Source organism: Somniosus microcephalus, chromosome 16 (assembly GCF_052327205.1).
Source record: "Somniosus microcephalus isolate GS21.2 chromosome 16, FLI_Smic_1.0, whole genome shotgun sequence".
In the NCBI taxonomy this organism is placed as follows: domain Eukaryota; kingdom Metazoa; phylum Chordata; class Chondrichthyes; order Squaliformes; family Somniosidae; genus Somniosus; species Somniosus microcephalus.
In genome coordinates, this window is record NC_141002.1 from 81,433,816 (window position 1) to 81,459,075 (window position 25,260).

The following is a 25,260-nucleotide window of genomic DNA, read 5'->3' on the forward strand; positions in this document are numbered from 1 at the left end:
CCTCATATGACCACCCCCTCATCCCCGGGATTAACCGAGTGAACCTTCTTTGTACTGACTCGAGAGCAAGTATGTCTTTTCTTAAGTATGGACACCAAAACTGTATGCAGTATTCCAGGTGCGGTCTCACCAATACCTTGTACAACTGCAACAATACCTCCCTGTTTTTATATTCCATCCCCCTAGCAATAAAAGCCAACATTCCATTGGCCTTCTTAATCACTTGCTGCACCTGCATACTAACTTTTTGAGTTTCGTGCACCAGGACCCCCAGATCCCTTTGTACTACAGTACTTTCCAGTTTCTTGCCATTAAGATAATAACTTGCTCTATGATTTTTCCTGCCAAAGTGCATAACCTCACACTTTCCAGTATTGTATTCCATCTGCCAAATCTCTGCCCACTTACTTAGCCTGTCTATGTCCCTTTGCAGGTTTTTTATGTCCTCCTCACTCACTACTTTCCGTCCCATCTTTGTATCATCTGCAAACTTTGATATGTTACACTCGGTCCCCTCCTCCAAATCGTTAATATAGATTGTAAAGAGTTGGGGACCCAGCACTGACCCCTGCGGAACACCACTAGTTACTGGTTGCCAATCTGAGAACGAACCATTTATCCCAACTCTCTGCTTTCTGTTAGAGAGCCAATCCTCCACCCACGCCAGAATATTACCCCCAATCCCGTGATTTTTTATCTTGAGCAATAATCTTTTGTGTGGCACCTTGTCAAATGCCTTTTGGAAGTCTAAATACACTACGTCCACTGGTTCCCCTTTATCCACCCTGTATGTTACTTCCTCAAAAAAACTCCAGCAAATTTGTCAAACATGACTTCCCCTTCATGAAACCATGCTGAGTTTGTCCTATTAAATTATGTTTATCCAAATGTCCCGTTACTGTCTCCTTAATAATGGACTCTTAACATTTTACCAACCACAGATGTTAGGCTAACAGGTCTATAGTGTCCAGCCTTCTGCCTACTACCCTTTTTAAATAAGGGTGTTAACATTAGCAGTTTTCCAATCTGCCAGGACCTTTGCTGAGTCCAGTGAGTTTTGGAAAATTATTACCAATGCATCCGCAATCCCTACCGCTACTTCCCTCAAGACCCTAGGATGCAAGCCATCAGGTCCAGGGGATTTATCTGCCTTGAGTCCCATTATTTTACCAAGTACCACTTCCTTAGTGATTTTAATCGTATTTAGTTCCTCCCCCCCCCCCTAGAGCCCCCTGTTTGTCCAGTGTTGGGATATTCTTAGTGTCCTCTACTGTAAAGACTGATACAAAATAATTGTTCAGTGTTTTTGCCATCTCCATGTTTCCCACCATTAATTTCCTGGTCTCATCCTCTAAGGGACCAACATTTACTTTAGCCACCCTTTTTCTTTTTATATAACTATAGAAACTTTTACTGTCTGTTTATATATTTTTTGCTAATTTACTTTCATAATCTATCTTCCCTTTCTTAATCAATCTTTTAGTTATTTTTTGCTGTCTTTTAAAGACTTCCCAATCTCCTATCCTCCACTAGATTTGGCTACCTTATATGCCCTGGAAAATTGTGTACAGTTTTGGTTTCCTTACCTAAGGAAGGATATACTTGCCACATAGTGAGTGCAACGAAGGTTCACCAGACTGGTTCCTGGGATGGGGGGATTGTCCTATGAGGAGAGATTGAGTAGACTAGGCCTATATTCTCTAGAGTTTAGAAGAATTGAGAGGTGATCTCATTGAAACATACAAAATTCTTACAGGGCTTGACGGGATAGATGTAGGGAGGATGTTTTCCCCTGGCTGGGGAGTCTAGAACCAGGGGTCACAATCTCAGAATAAGGGGTCGACAATTTACGACTGAGATGAGGAGGAATTTCTGCACTGCGGGTTATGAATCTTTAGAATCCTCTACCCCAAGGGCTGTGGATGCTGAATCGTTGAGAATATTCAAGGCTGATATAGATTTTTGGACTCTAGGGGAATCGAGGGATATGGCGATCGGGCGGGGAAAGTGGAGTTGAGGTCGAAGATCAACCATGATCTTATTGAATGGCGGAGCAGGCTCAAGGGGCTGTATGGCCTACTTCTGCTTCCTTTTCTTATGATCAATTTTTTTCTGCAAGCGAAGTTGATCTGTTAAAAAGCAATTCTTCCTGGGTGAACAGTTGCAGTGGTACAATTGGTTTCTGACCTGGGTCTAGGGAAGGGAATGGGAAATCGGTCAGGTTCCCGTTCCTGATTGCTTTGCTGGAATCCCTCTGCTGGAATGTGCGTGTGGTCATTGGATGAGGACAGGATTGCGTTCAGCTGCAATGCCCTCCAAGTCAAATAGCTTGCCAGTGCTCCGCTGTCTCGGCTCATAGGTGGGCACTTGAGGGTGATACCCGAGGGCTCCTGTGGCCATGTGCCCCAGCAAGAATAGTACTTCCAGGAAAGGAGAGAAGAAAACTGGAAAACAAAAAGCCAGTTATTTTCCTGTACATGTTGCCTTGTTTTTAGCATATAGGGTATGTAACAAGAAAAGCTTCCATTCCTATAATGGGAATGGCATATCGCATCTCTCAAACACCTTAAAGTATTTTGTATACAATGAATTACTTAGAACTGCAGTATTTGTTAATGCGAACAGACGCAGCTTCCATTTTGTACACAGCAAGGTGCTACGCACAATGAGATGAATCACCAGCTAAGTATTTTTTTGAGAGGTGGTAGAGGAAAGAGTGATGGGCAAGAGCCTGGCGAGTTTTCACCTCTTAAAATAGTGCCATGGGATCTTTATCATTCATTTGAACCATGGAACGGGCAGATGAGAATTTGGTTTAACATTTCATCTGGCTGATACTTTAATAATGCAGCAGTTCCTCAGCATCGTATGGAGTGTCAGTCTAGATTATGCATAACAAGTCTTCAGTGAATGTTCTCATGGTTTGTGTATTGCCATTTTTGATTACTTAAACTGGAGACAGTTTAGTCAATGTTGACTTTTTCTACAATGGCAGAAGTTTTTTTCCTCCCCTTTTTAGATCCATAAAGTACAACATCGAATACAAGTCAAGAAGAGTTTGGCGGTAAAATATGAAGAATTTGCACGAGCGAAAGCTGTTGCTAGTCGAGAAGTGGGAAAGCGTAAATGTGAACAAGATTCATTTGTAGTAAGTTGAAAACGGGTTAGGACCAAGGTGTGAAATATGTTCAAAAACTTTGATTATAATCCTACAGAAATTTGGGGAAAAGTTTTTAATCATATAAATGGGTAAAAAAAAAAAAAATGCACAAATGCAGAACCACTGCAATTATAGGTAGAGGTATAGTTTAAATAGTTAAGTGTTTTATCAAATCTGCATATCAGGCCTTTTAAATAACTTCAAAAAGTGCTATAAGAATCTCTAGGTAATACATCACGTAGTTTTAATGCCTGGTATGTGTACAGCTACATATAAACCTTTGTACTTGGGATTCGTTTTTGGTTTTTAACTTTAAAAACACTACAATTAAACTTAACTGCCATGCAAAAATTGACAGTCAAGCTGCTTGATCGCTCAGATCTTGCAATGTTTAGTCTAAAGATCTAATTCTCTATTCCAGCTGTAAATGATGGTGCCTAGTCTGCAATATTTTGTCTATTGTCCACTGTACCATCAAATAAAATCAAACATGAAAAATGTGCTTTTAACAAGTAAATAAGTATGCTGAGTTTTAGTGGCTTTGTAACTGAATTTCCCCTCTATTTTTCTATTACATTTAGTTTAATTAATGAAACATTACTTTGGAAGGGACCATTTGATTTTCTTTACTTCTGTCATTGGGGCCAAGTTACTCTAAACTTACAGCCTTTGATATTTAAATGTTATTTAGATAGATGCCACTTTAACATATTAATAGCATTGGTGATTTTAAAAAGGACATAATTTTTCTTCCTTCAGTCTAACAAGAATATCCGATTGGATGGCTCATCTAAACATGCGGCAATTTTAAAGAAACAATCTGCTGAATATATAGCAATGGAGAAAAAACGCTTGCAGCAACTTGAGTATGAGTATCGGCTAAAGATTCAAAAACTAAAAGAGGCGCAGGCTTTAAGGAATGCAGGGCAACCTGGGATAGAGGAAGAGCGTGCATTTGTGGTATCACAGCCTTCTCTGCATGACCTAACGCAGGATAAACTTGTTCTTGATATTGAAGAAAATGATGGAGAAGATGAAGTGCAGTCTCCATCTCTAAGGGAGCGAAGAAGGTCATTCCGGGAATCAAACTCTTTCACTAAGCCAAATCTCAAGCACACTGACCTAAGTCAAGGGAAAGAAACTTTAAGCAAACCTACAAAGAAAAGCTTTGATGAGCCTGAACTGTTTCTTGGACTCAATATTGATGATCTTAAAAAGCTTCACGGGGAGGCTGACGACTTGAAAACATTGCTACAGAAAACTTTAGATTGTGTGTCTTCAAAAGAGAAACATGTGTATGGTCAGGTTAGTAGAATGGCATTGATATGTCTGTCTTGTGAAGTAACGCACAAAACTGCAGACTTTGTGAAGCTGATGAGCAAATGTGGTTTTCCTTTTCTTAGGATTATTAATAGATGTGGCATTAAGTGGGGGGGGGGGGGGGGGGTGAGATTCGTATTTATATACAGGAAACTTTGAGTTATCTGGAGGCGAACCATCCGGCAAGCTGGAGCCACCGGCAAAAATCAGGAGCTGTTTTTTATTCTTTGCTTTTTTTGAACAGTCAAGCACTGCAAGGTCTGTAGCTATAGCAACAGCTTCAGCTACAGACGCTTGCAGCCACACCCGAGTGTTTAGAAGCTGTTGCTAAGCAACAGTGTTTGTTGTCAGATACGGAAATCTCCGTATCTTTCAACATTAACTCTGGAGTGTCCAGCAGTTTTGAGGCAACGGCAGCAGCTCGGTGCCGGATAGCGCACAGTTTCCTGTAGCACCATTCACAACCTCTGAAAGTTCCAAAGCACTTTACAGCCAAACTTTTGGAGTGCAGTCACTGTTGTAATGTAGGAAACGCGGCAGCCAATTTGTGCGCAGCAAGCTCCCACAAACAGCAATGTGATCATGACCAGATGATCTGTTTTTGTTACGTTGATCGAGGGATAAATATTGGCCAGGACACCGAGGAGAACTCCCCTGCTCTTAGAAATAGAAATCATAGAAACTTGCAGCACAGGAGGCCGCCATTTGGCCCGTTGTCCCTGTGCTGCCTCTTTGAAAGAGCAGTCGCGCTTAGTCCCACATCCATGCTTTTTGTCCGTATCCCTGTAAGTTCCTCATCCTCAGTATCTGTCCAACTCCCTTTGAAAATGATGGAATTAGCTTCCACCTCCTTTTCAGGTAGAGTGTTATAGATCCCAACAACTGATTGAAAAAAAATTCCCCATCTCCCCTCTGGACCTATGACCTCTGGTTACTGACTCACTTGCTAGAGGAAGTCCTACAGAGAAATTTGGTATTTTTTTGCCTATGAGGGACATCCTCCAGCTTGGAGCAACCTGAGCAGATCATTGTTTTCTCACTTGGACAGCCAAAATGCAGCTTCAGAAAGATGGAGATAAATTTATAGATTAGCCATATAAGTTGAAATTAATGCAGAAAAATTTGAGGCGATAGATTTTTGGGAGGAAGTCTAAGGGGAGGACACATTCATTACTTTAAAAGTAGAGGAGCAAAAAGACTTCTTCAAAATAGTGCGGTGGAATCTTTTATGACCACCTGAGAGAGCAGATGGGGCCTCGGTTTTAACGTCTCATCCAAAAGACGGCACCTCTGACAGTGCAGCACTCCCTTGGTACTGCACTGGAGTGTCAGCCTAGATTTTTGTGCTCAAGTCTCTGGAGTGAGACTTGAACTCTCAACCTTGTGACTCAGGCGAGAGTGCTACCCACTGAGCCACAGCTGACATGAGTTAGTTTTTAGTGCGTGTGCTGTAAATTTGTTTCTTTCCCTGTGCCATTTTGCAATTGATCATTCAGGTTGTAAAACTGCATATCCTGGCCCTAGATGCAAGTTCAGTGCGATCATTTATATGATTAACTTAAAAAGGGTACTTAGTCTTACTGGGGGAATGCAAGAAGTGGATTCCTCTGGGTGGTGGCTTGTGCTCAAACTTCATAGACTTACTTTTAGCAGACCATACTTACACATTTAATTAGCATTTTAAATGCAAGATTTCAGATTTTTAAGCTAACCTCAAAGATGCTAGGTTTATTAAAGCAAGAACATGGCATGATTAATTAGTCCAACTTCTAAATTGTGCTGTCTGCAAAATGCCAAAATTCAGTAAGTATAAAATGTACCCGTATAAAACTTGTACATGAGCACTAAAGGGGTGCTACATTTTACAACAAAATTAAATTAGTGCTAATGTTTTTGAAAACTTTTTTTTTTTGTAAACATCTGTTGCACACTTATTCTATTAACAAATTTTGTGAGCATTGCTTTTACATTTGGAATTCCCTTCAAGCAGTTGCTAAAGTATTTATGAATACAAGCCACTAAGGACATTATAGTATTTCCAAACTCTGACAACCTAGGTAAACTGCTGGAAAGTTCTATCACTAGCAGCATTACTCCGTTAAACACAGACAAAAGCTCACTGTAATGGGCAATGACCTTTTATCCACATTTATAATGAGTGGAATTGCAGTTTTATTGAAAAGGTTATAATTTTAAAGTCTCAAACTATATCATTTAATTACGCAGTTTAGAAAGCTCTTGATCACAGTACTTCCTACTCAAGTTACAAGTAACCTTTTTCTTTCTGAATAGTTCTTTAAACTTTAGAATATGTGAAGTGTTTCTCAAACGGGCTTGAAATGTTTGTACTTTTTAAAAAAAAGAACCGCTGTCTTCTGCAGGAGATTCCTGTGGATTTGGATGTAGTGTTGGCACAGTCAAGACAAGTTGATTTGAAACCAACTCCATTTGGAACATATAATAGCCCTCTTTTGGTCTTCAAATCTTACAGGTATGAAAGAAAAATATATTGGCATGTTTAATACCCTTTGAATACTTTTATATCTTGAAACAAATGCAATCCTGATAAAACTACCTAGTTGGAATTTAAATGGGGAAGGAGAAAAGTGAATATATAATTCACTTTGAGACAAACCAGAACTTTAAATGAAGAATATGGCTAAAGGTGCATTTGACTTCAGTACACACAAAAACCCTTTGCACCCACCAAGTCGAACAAAACTCAGATGTATATGGAAACTTTCCTTTTAGCATTGGTTTACATAATTGGTGAGCATTTTAGTTCCTGGATTAAAAGGATAATGAAACAAAGCATTTATTTCTATGTTAAATGTGCAAATGCATGCCAGAGATACTGTTATAATAGCAAATCTCCTGTGGCATTGCCTATAATGAATTGCAGAATACAGCAGGGGTGCTATACAATGTTCCCGCTAAGGTGCGTGGCTGCGCAGTAATCGTAAAGGTCCCGCGCAGACTGCTCACCGGCTTTTACATTTGTAAATACCGTCCATGTGCAAAAATTTAAAGGGACCACGCGTTAAAAGAAACAGAACATTGGTCCTATACCAGGTAACTGTTAGCAGGGCCACTGATTAACATTGTTTAAGTCAAATTCTGTTCCATCAACTCAAGAGTGTGACAGGTAAAGGATTATAGGAAGTAAGTGTGACACAGAAGGGGTGCACTATACACAAAACTCTTAATATATTTTACAAGTTCTTCTGTGGTGCTCATCGTGGTAAGTTGGAGGATCACTGTTTGAGGACAGGAGCATAAACCATTATAATGCTTGATGTATTAATTTGCTGCTAAAGTAAGGGTGTATATGTACTGCATCCTTTAAAAGCTTAGTTACAGATCAGATTGGCTTTCTCTCCTTTAAGTGGATACAAAGCCACAAAGTCCAATTTGAGTAAACATAGGCCGAGTTAAATCAAAATGTAATTGTTCAGGGAATTTTGTGTTGGGAAGTGCTAATCAGTTTCAGGGTGTGGGGAGGGTGGGAGGTTGGAATCTAGAAATGGGCAGCATTAAGTCACAGCTGTTTTTTTCCTCAAGATTGTTGTATATTTGTAACAAAAGTGTGACCACAACGTACATTTATATAGCGCCTTTAAATGTAGGAAAATATCCCATGGTGCTTCATAAAAGCGTAATCAGACAAAAATGGATGCCAAGCCAAAGGAGGAGCTAGTAGGTGGGGTGTCCAAAAGCTTGGTCAAAGAGGTGGGTTTTTAACAAGAATCTTGAAGGAGGAGACAAAGGTAGAGAGCAAGAGGGGTTTAGGGAGGGAATTGTGGGTGCTAGGTTGGAAGCTCAGCTCGGGGTTGAATCGGATGCCGAGGTTGCGGATCAGTCTGGTTCAGCTTGAAACAGTGATCGGGAGGGGGAATAGAATCAGTGGCCAGGGTAAGCAGTTTGAGGAAGGGGCCAAGGACGATGGTTTTAGTCATCTCAATGTTTAACTGGAAGAAACTGTGGCTTATCTGAGACTGAAAGTTGGAATTTGACCTAGTACCGTAAATCAGTGGCTCTGATGAGAGATTGTACATCACGTATCATAAAAATGTATTTTTTGACTTGCCCTGAGCAATGCCATGTATCCAGTAGTGATATTTATAGCACATTTATTTGTACAGGAAACTTTGATATCTGGCACCAACGGGACCGGCGTGTTGCTGATCTATCAAAACTGCCGGACATACAAAGTTAATGTTGAAGCATACGGAGGTTTTCATCTCCGTATCTGACAACAAACACTGTTGCTTAGCAACAGCTTCTAAAGAGTCGGCTGCAGCTGCAAGTGTTTCTAGCTGAAGCTGTTGCTATAGCTACAGACCTTGCAGTGCCTGACTGGGGGGGGAAAAAAGAACGAGAACTAAAAAAAACATAGAGAAAACGGCTCCTGATTTTTGCCGTTAGATCGAGTATTCCGGACATACAACCTCCGGATAAACCAAAGTTTCCTGTACATTTTCAGTGTCTCGCACGAAAATTTGTTTTAAAAAAAAATTATATAAACAGGCCATCTTTTCAAATGTAGAGAGAAACTCTGGCAGCAGAAAATACCTGTCACCATCTGCAGCCTCTTAATTAACTTCTATATATAATGAACTCGCTCGCTGTAATTGGTTTCTGTAATTGGTTACCCCACTATTCAAAAAAGGTGGTAGAGAGAAAACGGGGAATTACAGGGAGAAAATGGGGAATTACAGACTAGTAAGCCTGACACCGGTAGTGGGGAAAATGCTAGAGTCCATTATAAAATATGTAATAGCAGAGCACTTGGAAAACAGTGACAGGATCGGACAAAGTTAACATGGATTTACAAAGGGTAAGTCGTGCTTGACTAATCTACTGGAATTTTTTGAGGATGTAACTGGTAAAATAGATAAGGGAGAACCAGTGGATGTGGTGTATTTGGACTTTCAGAAGGCTTTCGATAAGGTCCCACATAAGAGATTAGCATGTAAAGTTAAGGCACATGGGATTGGGGGCAAGGTACTGACTTGGATAGAGAACTGGTTGGCAGACAGAAAGCAAAGAGTTGGAATAAACGGGTCTTTTTCCGAGTGGCAGTGACTAGTGGGGTACCCAGCTATTCCCAATATATATTAATGATCTAGACAAGGGAACTAGATGTAATATCTCCAAATTTGCAGACGACACAAAGCTGGGTGGGCGTGTGTGCTATGAGGAGGATGCCGGGAAACTTCAGGATGATTTGGACAGGTTGGGTGATTGGGCAGAAGCATGGCAGATGCAATATAACGTGGATAAATGTGAGGTTATTCACTTTGGTAGCAAAAACAGGAAGGCAGATTATTTATCTGAATGGCAATAGATTGGGAGAAGGGGAAGTGCAACGAGACCTGGGTGTCCTTGTGCACCAGTCGCTGAAGGTAAGCATGCAGGTGCAGCAGGTGGTTAAGAAGGCAAATGGTATGTTGGCCTTTGTAGCGAGAGGGTTTGAGTACAGGAACAAGGATGTCTTGCTGCAGTTGTACAGGGCCTTGGTGAGACCATATCTTGAGTATTGTGCAGTTTTGGTCGCCTTATCTGAGGAAGGATGTTCTTGCCCTGGAAGGAGTTCAGCGAAGATTCACCAGGCTGATACCTGGGATGGCAGGAATGACGTATGAGGAGCTATTGGGTCGATTGGGCTTGTACTCGCTGGAGTTTAGAAGAATGAGGGGGGATCGCATCGAAACTTATAAAATTCTGACAAGATTAGACAGACTAGATGCTGGAAGGATGTTCCCGATGGTCGGGGAGTCCAGAACCAGGGGACACAGTCTAAGGATAAGGGGTAGGCCATTTAGGACTGAGATGAGGAGGAATTTCTTCACCCAGAGAGTGGTGAACCTGTGGAATTCTCTACCACAGAAGGCAGTAGAGGCCAGTACATTAAATATATTCAAGAAGGAGTTGGATATATTTCTCAAGGCTAAAGGGATCAAGGGGTATGGGGAGAAGGCAGGGACCGGGTACTGAATTTGGATGATCAGCCATGATCTCATTGAATGGCGGAGCCAGCTCGAGGGGCAAAATGACCTACTCCTGCTCCTATCTTCTATGTTTCTATGTAGTGAACTCGGCCAATGGTTGCTAAACAGCAGTTAAACTTGATAGCTTTAAAGAGGTACCGTTTCATCTGAGCAATAAAGTAATACTTTCTGCATGTGTGATATAATGCTCCTGTTCTTTGAAAATTATTATCCCGCTTGCAGTGCTGCAGGGAAAATATGAAATACATATTCATAGTTGTATTGGACCAGATGGGTATGCAGCTGCATTCCTTAATTTAGTGGTGGATTGCTAATATAGTGGAATCTTAATTCTGACTCTCAATATACCACACCTCGTGAGACATTCAATTTCATGAGAGCTGCAGTAATGCTTGCTCCTGTTTTTCTATTGTTTTGAGTTTAATTAAAATTTGGTGCACAAGCAAGATATTTATGCCATAGTCAAATCTAAGTAGCAAGATTCTAATGGATAGTTGACTTTAAAAAAAAAAAAAAAAAAAAGTTTTGAAATAGTTGATCTTCCTATCACTGCAGTAGGTAAACTTTACTTTCTAAAACAGTGTTTTCTGAATGCTGTACTTTTGTGCTTGCTACATTGTAGATGTATATTTGAATGATTTGAATTTAGGTATGCACTGTATCTGGAAGCATGCTTTACAAAAAAATAATAATTTTAGCATTTCATGACTGACTGTTGTGGACATTTGAGTCAAGCTCACCTTTCACTGAGTGTCTGTACCTTTAAATTTCTGCTGTACTTGTACTGTTATTTAATACCATTAATACAAAAGAGCACACCTTTCTAATCTGTCACAACAGTTTGACTGTATGGCTGAGCAGACTGCCTGTGTATTTACATACATAGAATATGCAGCACAGAAACAAGCTATTCGGCCCATCCAGTCCATGCTGTCGTTTGTTCCACTTGAGCCTCTTCCTCATCTAACTATCAGCATAACCTTCCATTCCCTTCTCCATCATATGCTTATCTAGCCTCCCCTTAAACGCATCTATACTATTCGCCTCAACCACTCCGTGGTAACAAGTTCCACGTTCTCGCCACTCTCCGGGTAAAGAAGTTTCTTCTGAATTCCCTATCTGATTTCTTGTTGACTCTTATATTGATGGCCTCTAGTTTTGCTCTTCCCCACAAGTGGAAACACTCTGTGTCTACCCTTATATCTGTTAACCGTTTTGGATGGTTCTGTTACACAGACAGCACACGTCACTGTGACGAATGATGTAGGTTAATTATGACATTCTACCTGACTTGGAGAATGGATTGAAGGAGATGGGACCAACTACATTGGGTGATTGGTTAACTGATTCAATTAAAAAAAAAAAAAATTGCTGAGGAAGAATTGGATACATTGAAGGTCAGGCAGCATCTGTGGAGAGCGAAACAGTTAACGTTTCAGGTCGATGACCTTTCGTTAGAACTGGAAAAAGTTAGAGATGTAACAGATTTTAAGCGAGGGGAGGAAAGAACAGAAGGGAAGGTCTGGTGATGGGGTGGAAGGCAGGAGAGATTAAATGACAAAAGGTATGGTAGTACAAATCAAAAGGAGATGGTAATGGTTTATACTACAGGAAACTTTTTTTATCCGGCACCGACGGGACCGGCGTGGTGCCAGTTGATCAAAAAGTCCGAATTACAGAGAGGTATACTTACCAAGGTATGAGCGCCCCGTACACGGCCACAGGTGCAGGAGCCCCGGTTACCTGGCATTTGTGCAGGAGTCCCGGTTACACGGCCACAGGTGCAGGAACCCCGGTTATACTGCCACAGATCCAGGAACCCCGGTTACACGGCCACTAATATATAGTAAAACTTAGCTGAACCTACTCCTGAATTTTGCCGGTTAAGAGAGATTTCTGGATATTTAGGTGCCAGTAAAAAGAGTTTCCTGTATCTCCTTTTGCTTTGTTCTCTCATATCTTTGGTCTCTGAATCTCTCCTGCCTTCCACTCTATCACAGACCTTCCCTTTTGTTCTTTCCTCTCCTCCCCCCTTTCTCTGCCGCTGCACCTGCTTAAAATCTGTTACTTCTCTAACTTTTTCCAGTTCTGACAAAAAAGGTCATCGACCTGAAACGTTAACTCTGTTTCTCTCCCCACAGATGCTGCCCCACCTGCTGAGTATTTCCAGCATTTTCTATTTTTATTTCAGATTTCCAGCATCTGCAGTATTTTGCTTTTGGATACATTGAAACTGCACTTAAATGTTATTAAATTGAGTACTAGTGACCATTGCTCTCAGCAAAGCAAATCCAATTGTTAGTGTATTCTTAATTGGAACATTTCCCCATCTACAGTAATTCTTCTGTAACATGGGCATTAGAGAAAATCCATTTGCTGGTAAATCTGCATGTTTGAAATTGACACAGGACCAACATAACTCAAATGTTTTTTAGATTATACAGGAAACTTTGAGCTATCTGGAAGTTGAATGTCTGGCAACTTTGATCTAATGGCAGAAACCAGCAGCTGTTTTGGTTAGGTTTTTTTTTTCCTCCTAGCATTCTTTTCACAGGCAGGCTCTGGAAAGCGTCTTTGTCGCTTAGCAACAGCTTCAGAGATGCTTCCAAGCTACTGGGCCGAGTGTTTACAAGCTGTTGCTGAGCAACAGTGTTTGTGGTCAGACACGGCAGGCTCTAGAAAGCGTCTCTGTATCTTAGCAACAGCTTCAGAGACGCTTCCAAGCCACGGGCTGAGTGTTTACACGCTATTGCTGAGCAACAGTGTTTGTGGTCAGATACTGCGATGAAAAGCTCCTATCTGATAACATTGACGCTGGTCTATCCGGAGCTTTTAAAAAAACGGCAGTAGCTCGGTCCTGTGGGTGCTGGATAGCACAAAGTTTCCTGTAGTTGAGATGTTTTCAGACTGAAATGTGTGGTTTATTTCCTTAGTTTTTAAAAGCTGCCAAAATTTGTCCTGTGGTGTGTTTTCATATACTTGTTTTAAAATCTCTTTCTGCAGGTTCAGTCCTTATTTTCGTAACAAGGAGAAACTTCTGATTAGTTCAGTTTCCTATAGCAACTTGATTGAGCCCAAGCAGTGTTTCTGTCGTTTTGATTTAACCGGTACATGCAATGATGATGATTGCCAATGGTACGTATATTGTTTGGTAATGCAATGAATATTAAATTAGTTTAACATAAAATCAATGATGCAGTGAAAAATTTACACGATAACTACTTTGGCAGTGGAAGAGTTTTAGCGCAAAGTTCTACATGTCTTATTACTTGGCTATATGTTTACACTAAAGATGTAATGCCCTGTTTTTCCTAAAACATCAGGAACATTGGAAACTCCTTTAAGTTAATACTTTGTCTCAAAAATATAATTTTTTTAAAAGGCTGTTAACAGATTTGTGATCCCTATCACTGAATTAATTACTCTCTCTTTCGCCAGAGCAGCTATGAAATTACAATGCTTTATTAGGAATTGGAAACTGATTTTTTCTACATTGTTTACTTAAAAGGTTTATTTTCAAAATTGCAACAATTTTGGATTCTGGTCCTGACAGTACAATAGTAGCCTAAACTTCAATGGCTTATCATTACGGACGTTATTGGCCCTGAATTTGCAGTAGCTAAGGAGTACGCCACCGATGTCCGAACGAAATCCGCACTCACCTGGTGTGAAACCCCCCCCCCCTTCGCGAACTTGCGTTGTTTCACTGCGGAGTTGTGTGCCGTGTAGTGGCCCACCGATCCCAGGTGCGCACCGATACCTGGGATCAGGAAACATAGAAAGCCCCTTGTATTATGTGGTTACAGCTTGCAAGTGAAACTAATTATATTTATTTGACAAGTACAGTACTTGGCTTTAAAAAGCGCAGGAAATACTTTGGAGTAAGTACAGTTATTTACTGGAAGGCTCTGCAAGATTTTTAAAAAAATTAAAACTATCTCAGCCCTCAAACCGAGCCTTGGGAGCACCGCTCCACCTTACTTTTTTTTTTTCCCCAAACTGTAACACAAAACTACTTTATAATGCCTCTCCGTGATATTCTGCAAACAGTGGCCACAGTGTCAGGAATTTTAACCGCAATTTTATTCCAGTTCAGATTAGCCTTTCTGTCATATAGCGCAGAATAGTGATTTTTTTTAATCACTTTCTAACAACGGAGCATCTGAAGTAGAAATAGATAGGTGCATGGGACGACAGAATATTTCTGAACTAATGCTAATTGTTTCGATAGCAACTGAAATGCAGTCAATGTAATGAGTGTAATAGTTAGATAAAATAGGACAGTCTTCACACGCTCATATAGCTTGGTAAACGGCTCTTAACATGTTTGTTTTTAATTATTGTACAATTTTCTCCCCCCCCCCCCCCCCCATGCTTTGTAAACAGGCTCCTGTGCCTGTTTGCACCAGCCATTAAAATTTCCATCGTAATTGATGCGCAGTAGTTGGGCAATCAGCCCAACTCTTTGCCAGCATGCCATTTGAATGAGGACTTGAAAGACGCAGCGGATCATCTATCTATTCGGACGTTATTTAGCGTATGTGGAAATCCTAAACTTGCAATCAGTTTCCAAGGCGGTATGATGGCGTACTCTGACTGCAAATTCAGGGCAATGTTTGGCAATGTGGGGAGGGAAGGATTGATAAACCTATTAAAATCTGGAATATTTTTTCTTCCGTCTAGGCAGCACATGAGAGACTGCATTTTAAATCAGTGCCAGCTGTTTCAAGATCTTCTCTCCTACAATGTATCTCTGATTAAATGTTCAGATTTTAGTACAGATGAAGAAATCAGGGTTGCCGCAGGTAATAAAGTTATGATTTACTGTCCAAATGTTTATGTAAACTGTCTTGATTTATAAAATGTAACCATGTATGGCAATATTCAAAATTTGATCATTTCATGTTCATTAATTTCTCTTGTTCTCTATCATACCAAATGTTTCTTGTTGAAAGTATTGCCTTTTGAAGCAAGCATTCAAGCATAGAATTAACTGACTTTTTATATATATTCAGAAAATTATGTGGATAAACAGTTTGGCAAAAACAAAGATCGTATGACCACAGATGAGATGGCTGTTCTGCTTGTTAGCAAAGTGAATGAGACTACTGGTCACAGTAAGTAACTCTGTTTATTTTCTCACAGTATAGTCTTTCAAATATTTATTGTATTTATAGCCCACAAATTACTGGACTTATTATGTTCAAGTTTGCAACTTGTGGTGGTGGGATTTGAACTCCTGACCTCTGGCTTGCTAGTCCAGTATCTACTTCAATTAAAGCCCCCCTACCCCTGAAGTGAATTAAGAATTGGGCTCGGCTGTGATGCATGTACAGCCTATCGAAGACTTCCAGACTCATCCATGAAAATGAACACTTGGTTAAAGCCCCATAAACTGTGCAGGTTAATGTCTTCAGAAGGCATGGGGAGAATGGAGTGAAGAAGAAAATGCTTGTGCAAGTTGGAAAAAGGGCAGCTATGTCCATGTACATCATATGGAGATAATCCAAAGTAAAAGCTTTTAATAACATTTTATGTATTTGAATTAATCAGAAAATGTGCCGTAATACAGTTGGAGCATTTGACTTTATCTTGGAACATGCTTTGAAGTATATTACAATGAAAAAAAAAATGCTTTGTGAATCAATGAGCTGGTATAAATACTCGTGACTTTCATGAAGTTTGATATTTACTGAATAAATGTATTCATGGATATGCTACTTTTTCAAAACTGATCTAAGCTCTTGGGTGTAGAAATGCTAACTGATTCAGGAATGTTGAGTTTGGTAATTAAGTGACTAGAAATTACACATTTGCAAGTTAAAATTGTAGCATTTAAAAAAAACAAAAAACGCTGATTTGTTTCAGCACCTCCTTTCACAACGTTCAAAGACCGAAGGAAATGGAAGCCCAAGCTTTCGAGAAAACAAGTTTCTGAAAGCAGCACCAGTAGCAACAGTGATGATGAACAAAACTCTGGACCAGTACGATATGGTATGAATAAGCTTTCTGTAGATAAGATTAGAATGGGTTTTTAAAGTAAAGCTATTGATTTTGTTTTTGCAATATTTGGAAAATGCGATCTTTATCTTGTCTGAATACATGGGCATCTGTTCTTTTAACTAATGTGATGGTGGATCATTGATAAAGCACCGCACAAATGAAATGGCTCATCTGTTCAGTATTTCATTCATGGTGAGATTTTAGTAGCGTGGTCTTCTATCTGTCCTTTGATAGTAGATTGTCCTGATAAGTGGATTATACAGTGTTTATTGTATAAGTGGAATTTTCCCCCTCCTTTCTTTCACTCCAGATAAAAGTGCATCGATAAATCTGTCCTTCAAAGGCCAGCAGTATTTTCCTAGCAACAATTCAAATAAACAGTGTTTAACACACACCTGGTATTAACTCTTGAACACTTGTACTGGAATTCTTGATTATTTAGCCAGGCATGGGATAGGATTTTCAGAATGGCTGCATTCTTTAATGGGACAAAAGTTTGTAAATTCCGTTTCGTTCCATGGTTGAAAGAAAAGAATGAAAGAACTTGCATTTGTATAACGCTTTTCACAACCCCAGGATGCCCGAAAGCACTTTACAGCAAATGAAGCACTGTTGAAGTGTACTTAGTGTTGTAATGCAGTCACTATTGTCATGTCGGAAACTGAGTACAGTAGTTTGTACAGTAATTGAGCACTGACCGTATTATGAAATATATGCTGAATAAACACTGGGCTGAAATAAGATGAGCTTCTCTGTTACATTGCCCAGCTATCTAATTATGGTCCCTTTTATTTATTTAAAAAAAAAAAAAAAAAAATTTGTGTTTGAAGCAGCATGTCCATAATTAAAAATTTAGATTTAACCATGTAAAATAGTTGATCTGAAAATTTGTCTGAAGGAATTTCATTGCAGGCTCTTTTAAAATGTTTAATTAACAATTTTTTTTAAAGAAACTTTTCCAAGCTATTCCCTTGGTGTCAACAGCACTCGTAGCTTTTTAGGATCATTGACATTGCTCTTGGTCTTTAACCAGGTTGTTTGTGTTTATTTAAATTAAGATGTTCTAAGTTGAAGCTACATTATTATATCTGGTAAGATCATTTCTGAGGCTTCAAAATGTGTGGTAAGGCTGCTTGTGCTGTTGCTGGTCTTTGAGAGGTCACCTACCTGTGGCCAGTGATACCTGGTAGCACTTCGCCCACCATTGGCAGCACTTTGCCTTTACTGGCCCCTTGGAAACCCATTTGAACGTGGATCCCCGTGCCTCCGAAGGCACAAGTGGCACTTTAGTTATGTTAAAACGCTTTTCCACTATAATATAAAAAATGGTAATCAGTGGTTAGGCCTCAGCTGGAGTATTGTGGACAATTCTGGGCACCGCATGTCAGGAAAGATGTAAAGGCCATAGGGTGCAGAGGAGGTTTACCAGGATGTTACCAGGGATGAGGGCCTTGAGTTATGAGGAGAGGTTGGAAAAGTTGGGACTGTTCCCCTTGGAACAGAGAAGGTTAAGAGGTGACCTAATCCTAATCGAGGTTTTCAAGATGATCGGTTTTGATCGAATATATGCCCTCTGGCGAGTGGGTCAATAACTGGAGGTCATAGATTCAAAATCATTGGCAGGAGGTCTAGAGGGGAGATGAGCAATTTTTTTCACTCGGCTAGTTTTCAGGCTCCTCAAGGCTCTACCTGAGAAGGTGGTGGAAGCTGGTTCCATAAATAATTGGTTGGACGGGTACTTGAGGATGAGGAGCTTACAGGGTTACGGACAAAAAGCGGGGATGTGGGACTAAGCACGGCCGCGCTTTCAAACAGCCAGCACAGGCATGACGGGCCAAATGGCCTCCTTCTGTACTGTAAGTTTCTATGATTCTATGCTCATAATCACCTATGTTCACAATTTCGGTTCTCAGAAAGCCTGGTTTAGAACTTCACAAATTTAATTGCTGGTTTTCTCACTGATGAATTATTAGTTAACACAATTATTCAAAGAAAAAAGAAAGACTTGCATTTATATAGCACCTTTCACAACCACCGGACGTCTCAAAGCGCTTTACAGCCAATGAAGTACTTTTGAAGTGGAGTCACTGTTGTAATGTGGGAAATGCGGCAGCCAATTTGTGCACAGCAAGTGCCCACAAACAGATGTGTGATAATGACCAGATAATCTGTTTTTGTTATGTTGATTGAGGGATAAATATTGGCCAGGACACCGGGGATAACTCACCTACTCTTCAAAATAGTGCCATGGTATTTTTTATGTCCACCTGAGAGCATATGGGGCCTCGGTTTAACATCTCATCCGAAAGATGGCACCTCCGACAGTGCAGCACTCACTCGGCACTGCACTGGAGTGTCAGCCTAGCATTATGTGCTCAAGTCCCTGGAGTGGGACTTGAGCCCACAACCTTCTGACTCGGAGGCGAGTGTGCTACCCACTGAGCCCCAGCTGACACATCAGTTCAGTAGATTCTTTCATGTGAAGTTTCAGCCTGTTGAGCTATAAATAAGTTATGAAAATTTGTAACAATCTGATACATTTAGAAATGATCTAGAGATCTATTCTGATCTGTATGTTTGGACTAGTCAATAGACATCTTGCACTAATGACTGATCAGTAGCTGGTCCAATAGTTTAGTTTTGTTGCCCGTTGGGATGACCACCAGAGGTGGTCAATAATGGTTCAGCAAATAGACATGATTCTGAGGGAGAATAGCTTCTAGGAACTAGTGCTCCATGTCCAGTACCTTGGGTTGAATAGAGCCCATATGGAGGAGATGAAAATAGCCCTTGAAGGGTCATTGTTGAAATGAGTTTGGATTAGCTCAATGCAGTTCATAACAGGCATAGAACCACAGTATAAAACTATATCTAATGTGATGTGAAATGGCACAAAGTCCAGCAATCTCACTTAGTGTCCAAAAATAAACACATTTCCTCAAGCAGGGAAGTGTGTGGTAGCTATTCTGCACTCCATATGCTCCAAGAACCTTATCCCACCAGAATTGGGAACACAGGTTGGCTGTGTATTTGTTGATTTATTCATCCTGCTGAATTAAAAGCAGCGGACTATTTGAATAATTCTTTCCAGCTGCAAACTTCCAGTAAAACACTTTGGAAGGAAAGCTATGCTGAGAATGCTAGTGTTTAAGATTGTGGTCACCTCAGACACCTAGACTTTTGCCAGATTGACAAGTAATTTCCTCAACTTATCTACTTGCAAAACTGGAGATGTTGGGAGCCATCACTGCCTCTGACAATATCTCCAAGCTGTCCATCATTGTGCAGCAATATCTCGTCCCTCCAACAAAAAACATTTTATAGTATTTAAACAAACTTGACCGATGTCTTGCCATCAAGCTTGTAAACTGAAAACCATACCGTTGTCCAAAACACTGAAGTCTGGCAAATACACCAACCACTGAATGAGCTGGAGCAAAGAAAAATAATTTACGCACCAATAAAAAGACCATTAAAATGCCAACCGCCTTCATCTATAGCATTCTCAAAGTTGATGAGGTGATCAACTAGCATAGTGTTGGTGTGTTAATGCACAAAGTGGTCAGATGTGGCTTTATGCAGTACAATAAATGATTAAATTTGTGTTAACATGGAAAGTTTTTTTGGAAGGACTGGCTGGAGTTTATCTTGGGATTTGACTTGACTGGTGCTTCAATGTGGAACAGGAAAAAATAAGTTGTTAAAAGGAGCTTGAATGTGTTTGCTGGGACAAAAGGTGATGTTTCTGAAACTGAGCTTAACATACCGTAGTTTTTAAATGCATTCCTTGTATCACATCAAATCAGTCCTTTTCATGAGGGTGTTTTCCTAAATGTTCAGTTCCTCCCATTTTGAATCTCTTCCTTTTTCAGTGGAAGCATAAACAATATCCTTGTATTTCAGCCAAGTCTGTGGAACATCCATGGTCTGGAACTCAAGCTTTGGATGCAGTTATTACCCCAGATGACGTTCGGTATTTTACAGCGGAGACTGATGACATTGCCAACCTCGAAACAAGTGTGATGGAGAAGTCCCATGATGTACAGCTTTGGATTAAACTCACATACAAATACATGAATCAAAAGGAAGGGTATGTGCTTTTTAGTCATCTCCTGGACTAATTTGTATGAAATGATTAGCAACTATAAATAGGTTTAATGTTTAATTGTCTTGTCTAATTCATTTAGTAAATCATTCTTTTGCTGCAGACAGTTCAAACAGTCACAGACAGAACTCAAATAAGTTACTATATTGTCAAAGAAACTTGTCTTTATTAAGTAACTTACAAATGAAATTTAAGAGTCTCCGTTGGGCACAATTCACCAATATGTTGTGCGTTAGGGGAATACTCTGTTTAGATGAGATTTCAGGTTAAAAAAAGTATTGTGCTAAACCTTGCATTAATCAAATCCTCAAAATGCCCACGTTGGTTTAGTGTGTGTCAAATGGTGTTAGAACTTTTTCCACTTTGTCCTATAAAGTGACCGGTCCGCAATGCAGGCAAACCATGAGAACTCAACAAATTTGGGAAACTAATTTTTGCGGGTCATCAAAATGGGTACATTTATGCACATGTGAGAAAGGAAATGTGTGTTCTATAATGTCTTTGTACAAAAGCTCATTTGTAAATGGCGTTTTAATTAATTGGAATCTTTTTACAAAAATTGGAGTTAATGTTGCAATTTGGATTAGGCGTATTGCTTTATAGTGTATGTTTACTTTACATTCTTTCAGTCAGTATTGATTTAAAGCTACTCAGCTGCATAAACACTAAAATTAAAGTGATACTTGTTGATGCTTATCAGTTACAACTTAACTGCACAAAGGTTTTCTGTTTTGAATCTAGTTTTTTTTTATTGGGAATGAGATATTTGAATCTAGGACTTTGTTAAATCAGGAAGTCCTGCCACCTGGAGCTACGAACTGTATAAACACGGCATAAACCACTCTTGGAGCAGAACAAGCCATAATTAAAATTCAAAATGTATTTGGTCATGCAGAGCGTAAACTTTAAAAGCAAATTAATCTTTTGCTAATGTTGCCAATTGATATTTGGGGCTAGGTCCCAAGCAGTTTGTCTATTTAGTGTGCCATCACAGTCACCTATTTTAGTTTAAAGAATCAACATTTTATAAAGTTAAAATGGAGCCTTCTCTGGAACATTACAGCTGTATCTTTTTACTTTCCCTCCTTGTGGCCTCCAGTATGGTTGTGACTCCATTCTCCTGCCTCTCTCAGATCCACCTACATGGTACCATCCTCTCATGATGCTGCTCCTACCTTTCACACCGAGCAGGTTTTGTTCTCTCCTAACAACTTTATTCCTTTTCAAGTGGGTTTGAACCTCCATCTTTTTTAAGTTCAACTTCCTTTATAAATTTCAAGGGCAAAAACGTTGACCTGCCCTTTGTTTTGCGCAAGAATGGAGGATATGAACTGATCCGTAGCTTTAGCAATCCATTTGGTTTCCATTTGATTTGATTTTTTTAGTGTCTATCCATTAACTGGCAATTGGCACTTCCTTATTTGCTATCTCTGCACCCAAAACATTTTCTCTTACTGCCAACCCATTTTGCTGTTGCAAGATCTGTTCCTGTATTCTGTAGCACAATATTTTCTTCAATTTTCTCCCCTTTACCTCCTCGCTGATTTATGTTGGGATGTAGCTCTGCAGGAGTTGGCAATCTCCCAGTATCTCATCCAAGATACCTTCATGTGTGACCCTAGTTGGTGAATGTTTGGCTGTTCGATGGCAGCAGGAAGGAGATGAGGAGGAAAGATATAGCAACCAAGCCTGATCCTTGTTCACTTATGCGCTTCCTTTCACTCTCGCGTTCCCCGCCCCTCAATCCTTGTCTTGTATACACGCGTGTAAATTAAAATCGTGCATATTATGTGTACTTCCTGTTGACGCTTTACAAATACAAGTTCTTTTAGCTTGTTTAAATATTTTTATGGGAATTTCAATGTTAAAATTCTCAACACACTCTCGCTCCTTGCCTCTACATCTGGAGCCCACATTTATTTGCTACTGCCTATAGATGGCAGAGGTTTGTTCCTCCTGTAGACCTGCAAATACATTTACTTATACATCGACTCAGGAATTTCTGCTCCTGGAGCATTTTTCCATACATTCTAAATGGCTACCTGTATTGCAAATTTTTTTTGTGTGACACGAGTTTTGACTGATACTTCTGAGTCTGGAAGCACAAGAGAGTATCTCTGTTAGAGGAGGGCTGAGCACGATTCTGGAGTATGAAGCACTGGAAAGTTGGTCCTGAGATGCAGGAATTCTGTTCTGGGATCTGCTAATGGTGAGAGAAGTGTTCTGGTGTTTCGGAATACATCCAGCGTTCTGACACTATCAAATCTGAATTATGTTCACCCAGCAAATAAACTTGGCCTTACAGCAGAATAATACTTTTGTTTATTAAATGGCATAATACTCCTGCCTGTACAACAGCATTTCTTCAGACCTGCGGCGAGTAATGCCGTGAGATCTGCTAAAACACAAATATATATCAATATTTAAAATCTTGTACAGAGCACACAGCTCTTGTTTTCAGTTTTTGGTCAAACTTATCTTCAACATTTCCCATTGAGTTTTACCAAGTCAACTGTCAGTGTAGTTGCCGCTCTGGCTACTAGGTGGCTCTGTGGGATGAGTTTCTGAAGTCTTCTCTCCCAACACTGTCGTGCGTGCGTCACCGACTGACCGGCATCCTCTGTCCGCGTTAAGCCTACTGCCTTTGTCACGAGTTGTCAGACGTCGTAGGCCAACACTTTAAACTGGCAACATGCTCACTCTACATATCCTGTCACGCTGCAGTTGCACACCTCCTGCTACTGGTGTTGCCAGAGTTCGCCTTCCATTTTTTACCTGATTTTCGAATGTTCTTTCCCCACTGTCTGGAGTGCTTAAATCCCAAATTTTGGAGTTTCCACCTGATTTTTGGGGCTTCTAGGACCCTCACTGCCTTTTGCAGGGGTTCCACTATCTACCTGGTCCACTTATGGTTGGCCAACTTGGGCTACATTGTACCTGCTCCCTATCCACACTGCGTGGCTTGGCCTTGACGCGAGTGCTTCGGCCTTCCCACCAAGCCCCTTGTCAGGTAAACTACCACTAAGCTGTTAAACAACAGGAATCCTTTACAAGCGCATAAACTCATAATACAAATATATACTGCTAATTGTTTAAGAGCCTTTTTGGTTTAAAATAGGCAAATTAAAAAAAAAAATTAAATGCTTCTTTCATGTCAGTGCAGGTATGAGATCACACAAGGACCGTATGCTTAAAATTATTACACACCTACAATTCCAAGTGCCTTAATGAGTTAAGAAGCTTTATTAATAAAAAAAAACCTTCAAATATAAAGAGGCTTTTAGTTTTTTTAAACTTGCTTCGCAGTGTGGGTGGGGTGGGGGGAGGTGGAGCCATTTACATGGTCACGGGTGTGACAAAACACGCATCCTCTAACATAGTGAGCAATACCATAGAGATCTGTTAGTGTAGAACAAAACTCACTTTCCAGGAGCAGTTACTGGATGCAAAAAGTGAAGATGTTTGAGGAAAAGACTGGAGAAAATGTTCATCTAGGCACTAGTGGAGGTTATTAAAAATGTCATTTAAAGATTATTTATAAATTTGCCCTGATTTAGGGTTGCTGTAACCTCTTAACGTTGAACTTTACACAGTGGAAGCTCTTGGGAAATGGGCAAGACCCTGAGCATTGTTTTGAATTACCTAAGTTGGCATTGGGCAGTTGCACTTCACCAAAACCTGCTACCGGATTAAAGTTCAGAGATACTTTCTGCAGTCGTTTATTTCTTTAGAGTCTTCATTTAGTCATGTAGTGCTGACTTTTGTCAGTAGGTGGCACTGATGCATTTTGTTTCGTAAAGTTTAATACAGTAAATGTTTTGGAGATGCACAGTGCAAAAATTATTTTTCCACTCTCTCCCCACCCCACCCAAAGCACACACATCATGCATTTCCTCTTCCCAGAAAAGTATCCCATGTTGCCTGGCATCTTTAGTTTTCTCTTGCCTTCTAATAAATGATCATAAGTCAGCATGTGATAATTATGGGAAGGTTTCTGCATTGTCATGCTCGATGGTGCAATTTGTATTTGAGAAATTCACATTTAGGTGGTTTTACAAATAATTTGACTCCTTTCTACTAGGACTCCAACAGAATGTTTAGATGCTGCATTGAATGCGTTAGCTCGGGCACTTGAAATTAACAGAGGAAATCCTGAAATTTGGTGCCATTACCTCAACTTGTTTTCCAAGCGAGGTACAAAGGAAGAGGTTCAGGAGATGTGCGAGACAGCTGTACAGTATGCTTCTACAAATGTAGTTTGGTGGACTGTAAGTATTTGAAATTCTTAAAATTTTTTCCACATTAAAAGCTACAGATATATAACTTCATTACTTGAGCACAAAAATCTAGGCTGACGCTCCAGTGCAGTGCTGCGGGAATGTTGCACTGTCGGGTGCTGTCTTTCGGATGAGACATTAAACCGAGGCGCCGTTTGCTCTCTGGTGTACATAAGATCCCATGGCACTATTTTGAAGAGCAGGGGAGTTATCCCCGGTGCCCTGGCCAAATAATTATCCCTAATCTAACATCACTAAAAAACAGATTAACTGGTCATTATCACATTGCTGTTTGTGGGAGCTTGCTGTGTGCAAATTGGCTGCCGCGTTTCCTACATTACAGCTGTGACTACACTTCAAAAAGTACTTAATTGGCTGTAAAGC

The 25,260-nt window shown here is 40.1% G+C and overlaps 1 protein-coding gene across 2 annotated transcripts in view; it reads left to right on the forward strand.

Annotated features, from left to right (window-relative positions):
- zfc3h1 (zinc finger C3H1-type containing) overlaps positions 1-25,260 on the forward strand; it is an 81,238-nt gene that overhangs the window by 36,874 nt on the left and 19,104 nt on the right. For both annotated transcript variants that reach the window (XM_086009331.1, XM_086009332.1), the window contains exons 14-22: positions 3,020-3,148; positions 3,920-4,465; positions 6,862-6,971; positions 13,495-13,626; positions 15,175-15,296; positions 15,507-15,608; positions 16,360-16,485; positions 20,398-20,584; positions 24,681-24,867. In XM_086009331.1, the coding sequence (XP_085865457.1) occupies positions 3,020-3,148; positions 3,920-4,465; positions 6,862-6,971; positions 13,495-13,626; positions 15,175-15,296; positions 15,507-15,608; positions 16,360-16,485; positions 20,398-20,584; positions 24,681-24,867 (1,641 nt within the window). The remainder of the gene's footprint in view (positions 1-3,019; positions 3,149-3,919; positions 4,466-6,861; positions 6,972-13,494; positions 13,627-15,174; positions 15,297-15,506; positions 15,609-16,359; positions 16,486-20,397; positions 20,585-24,680; positions 24,868-25,260) is intronic.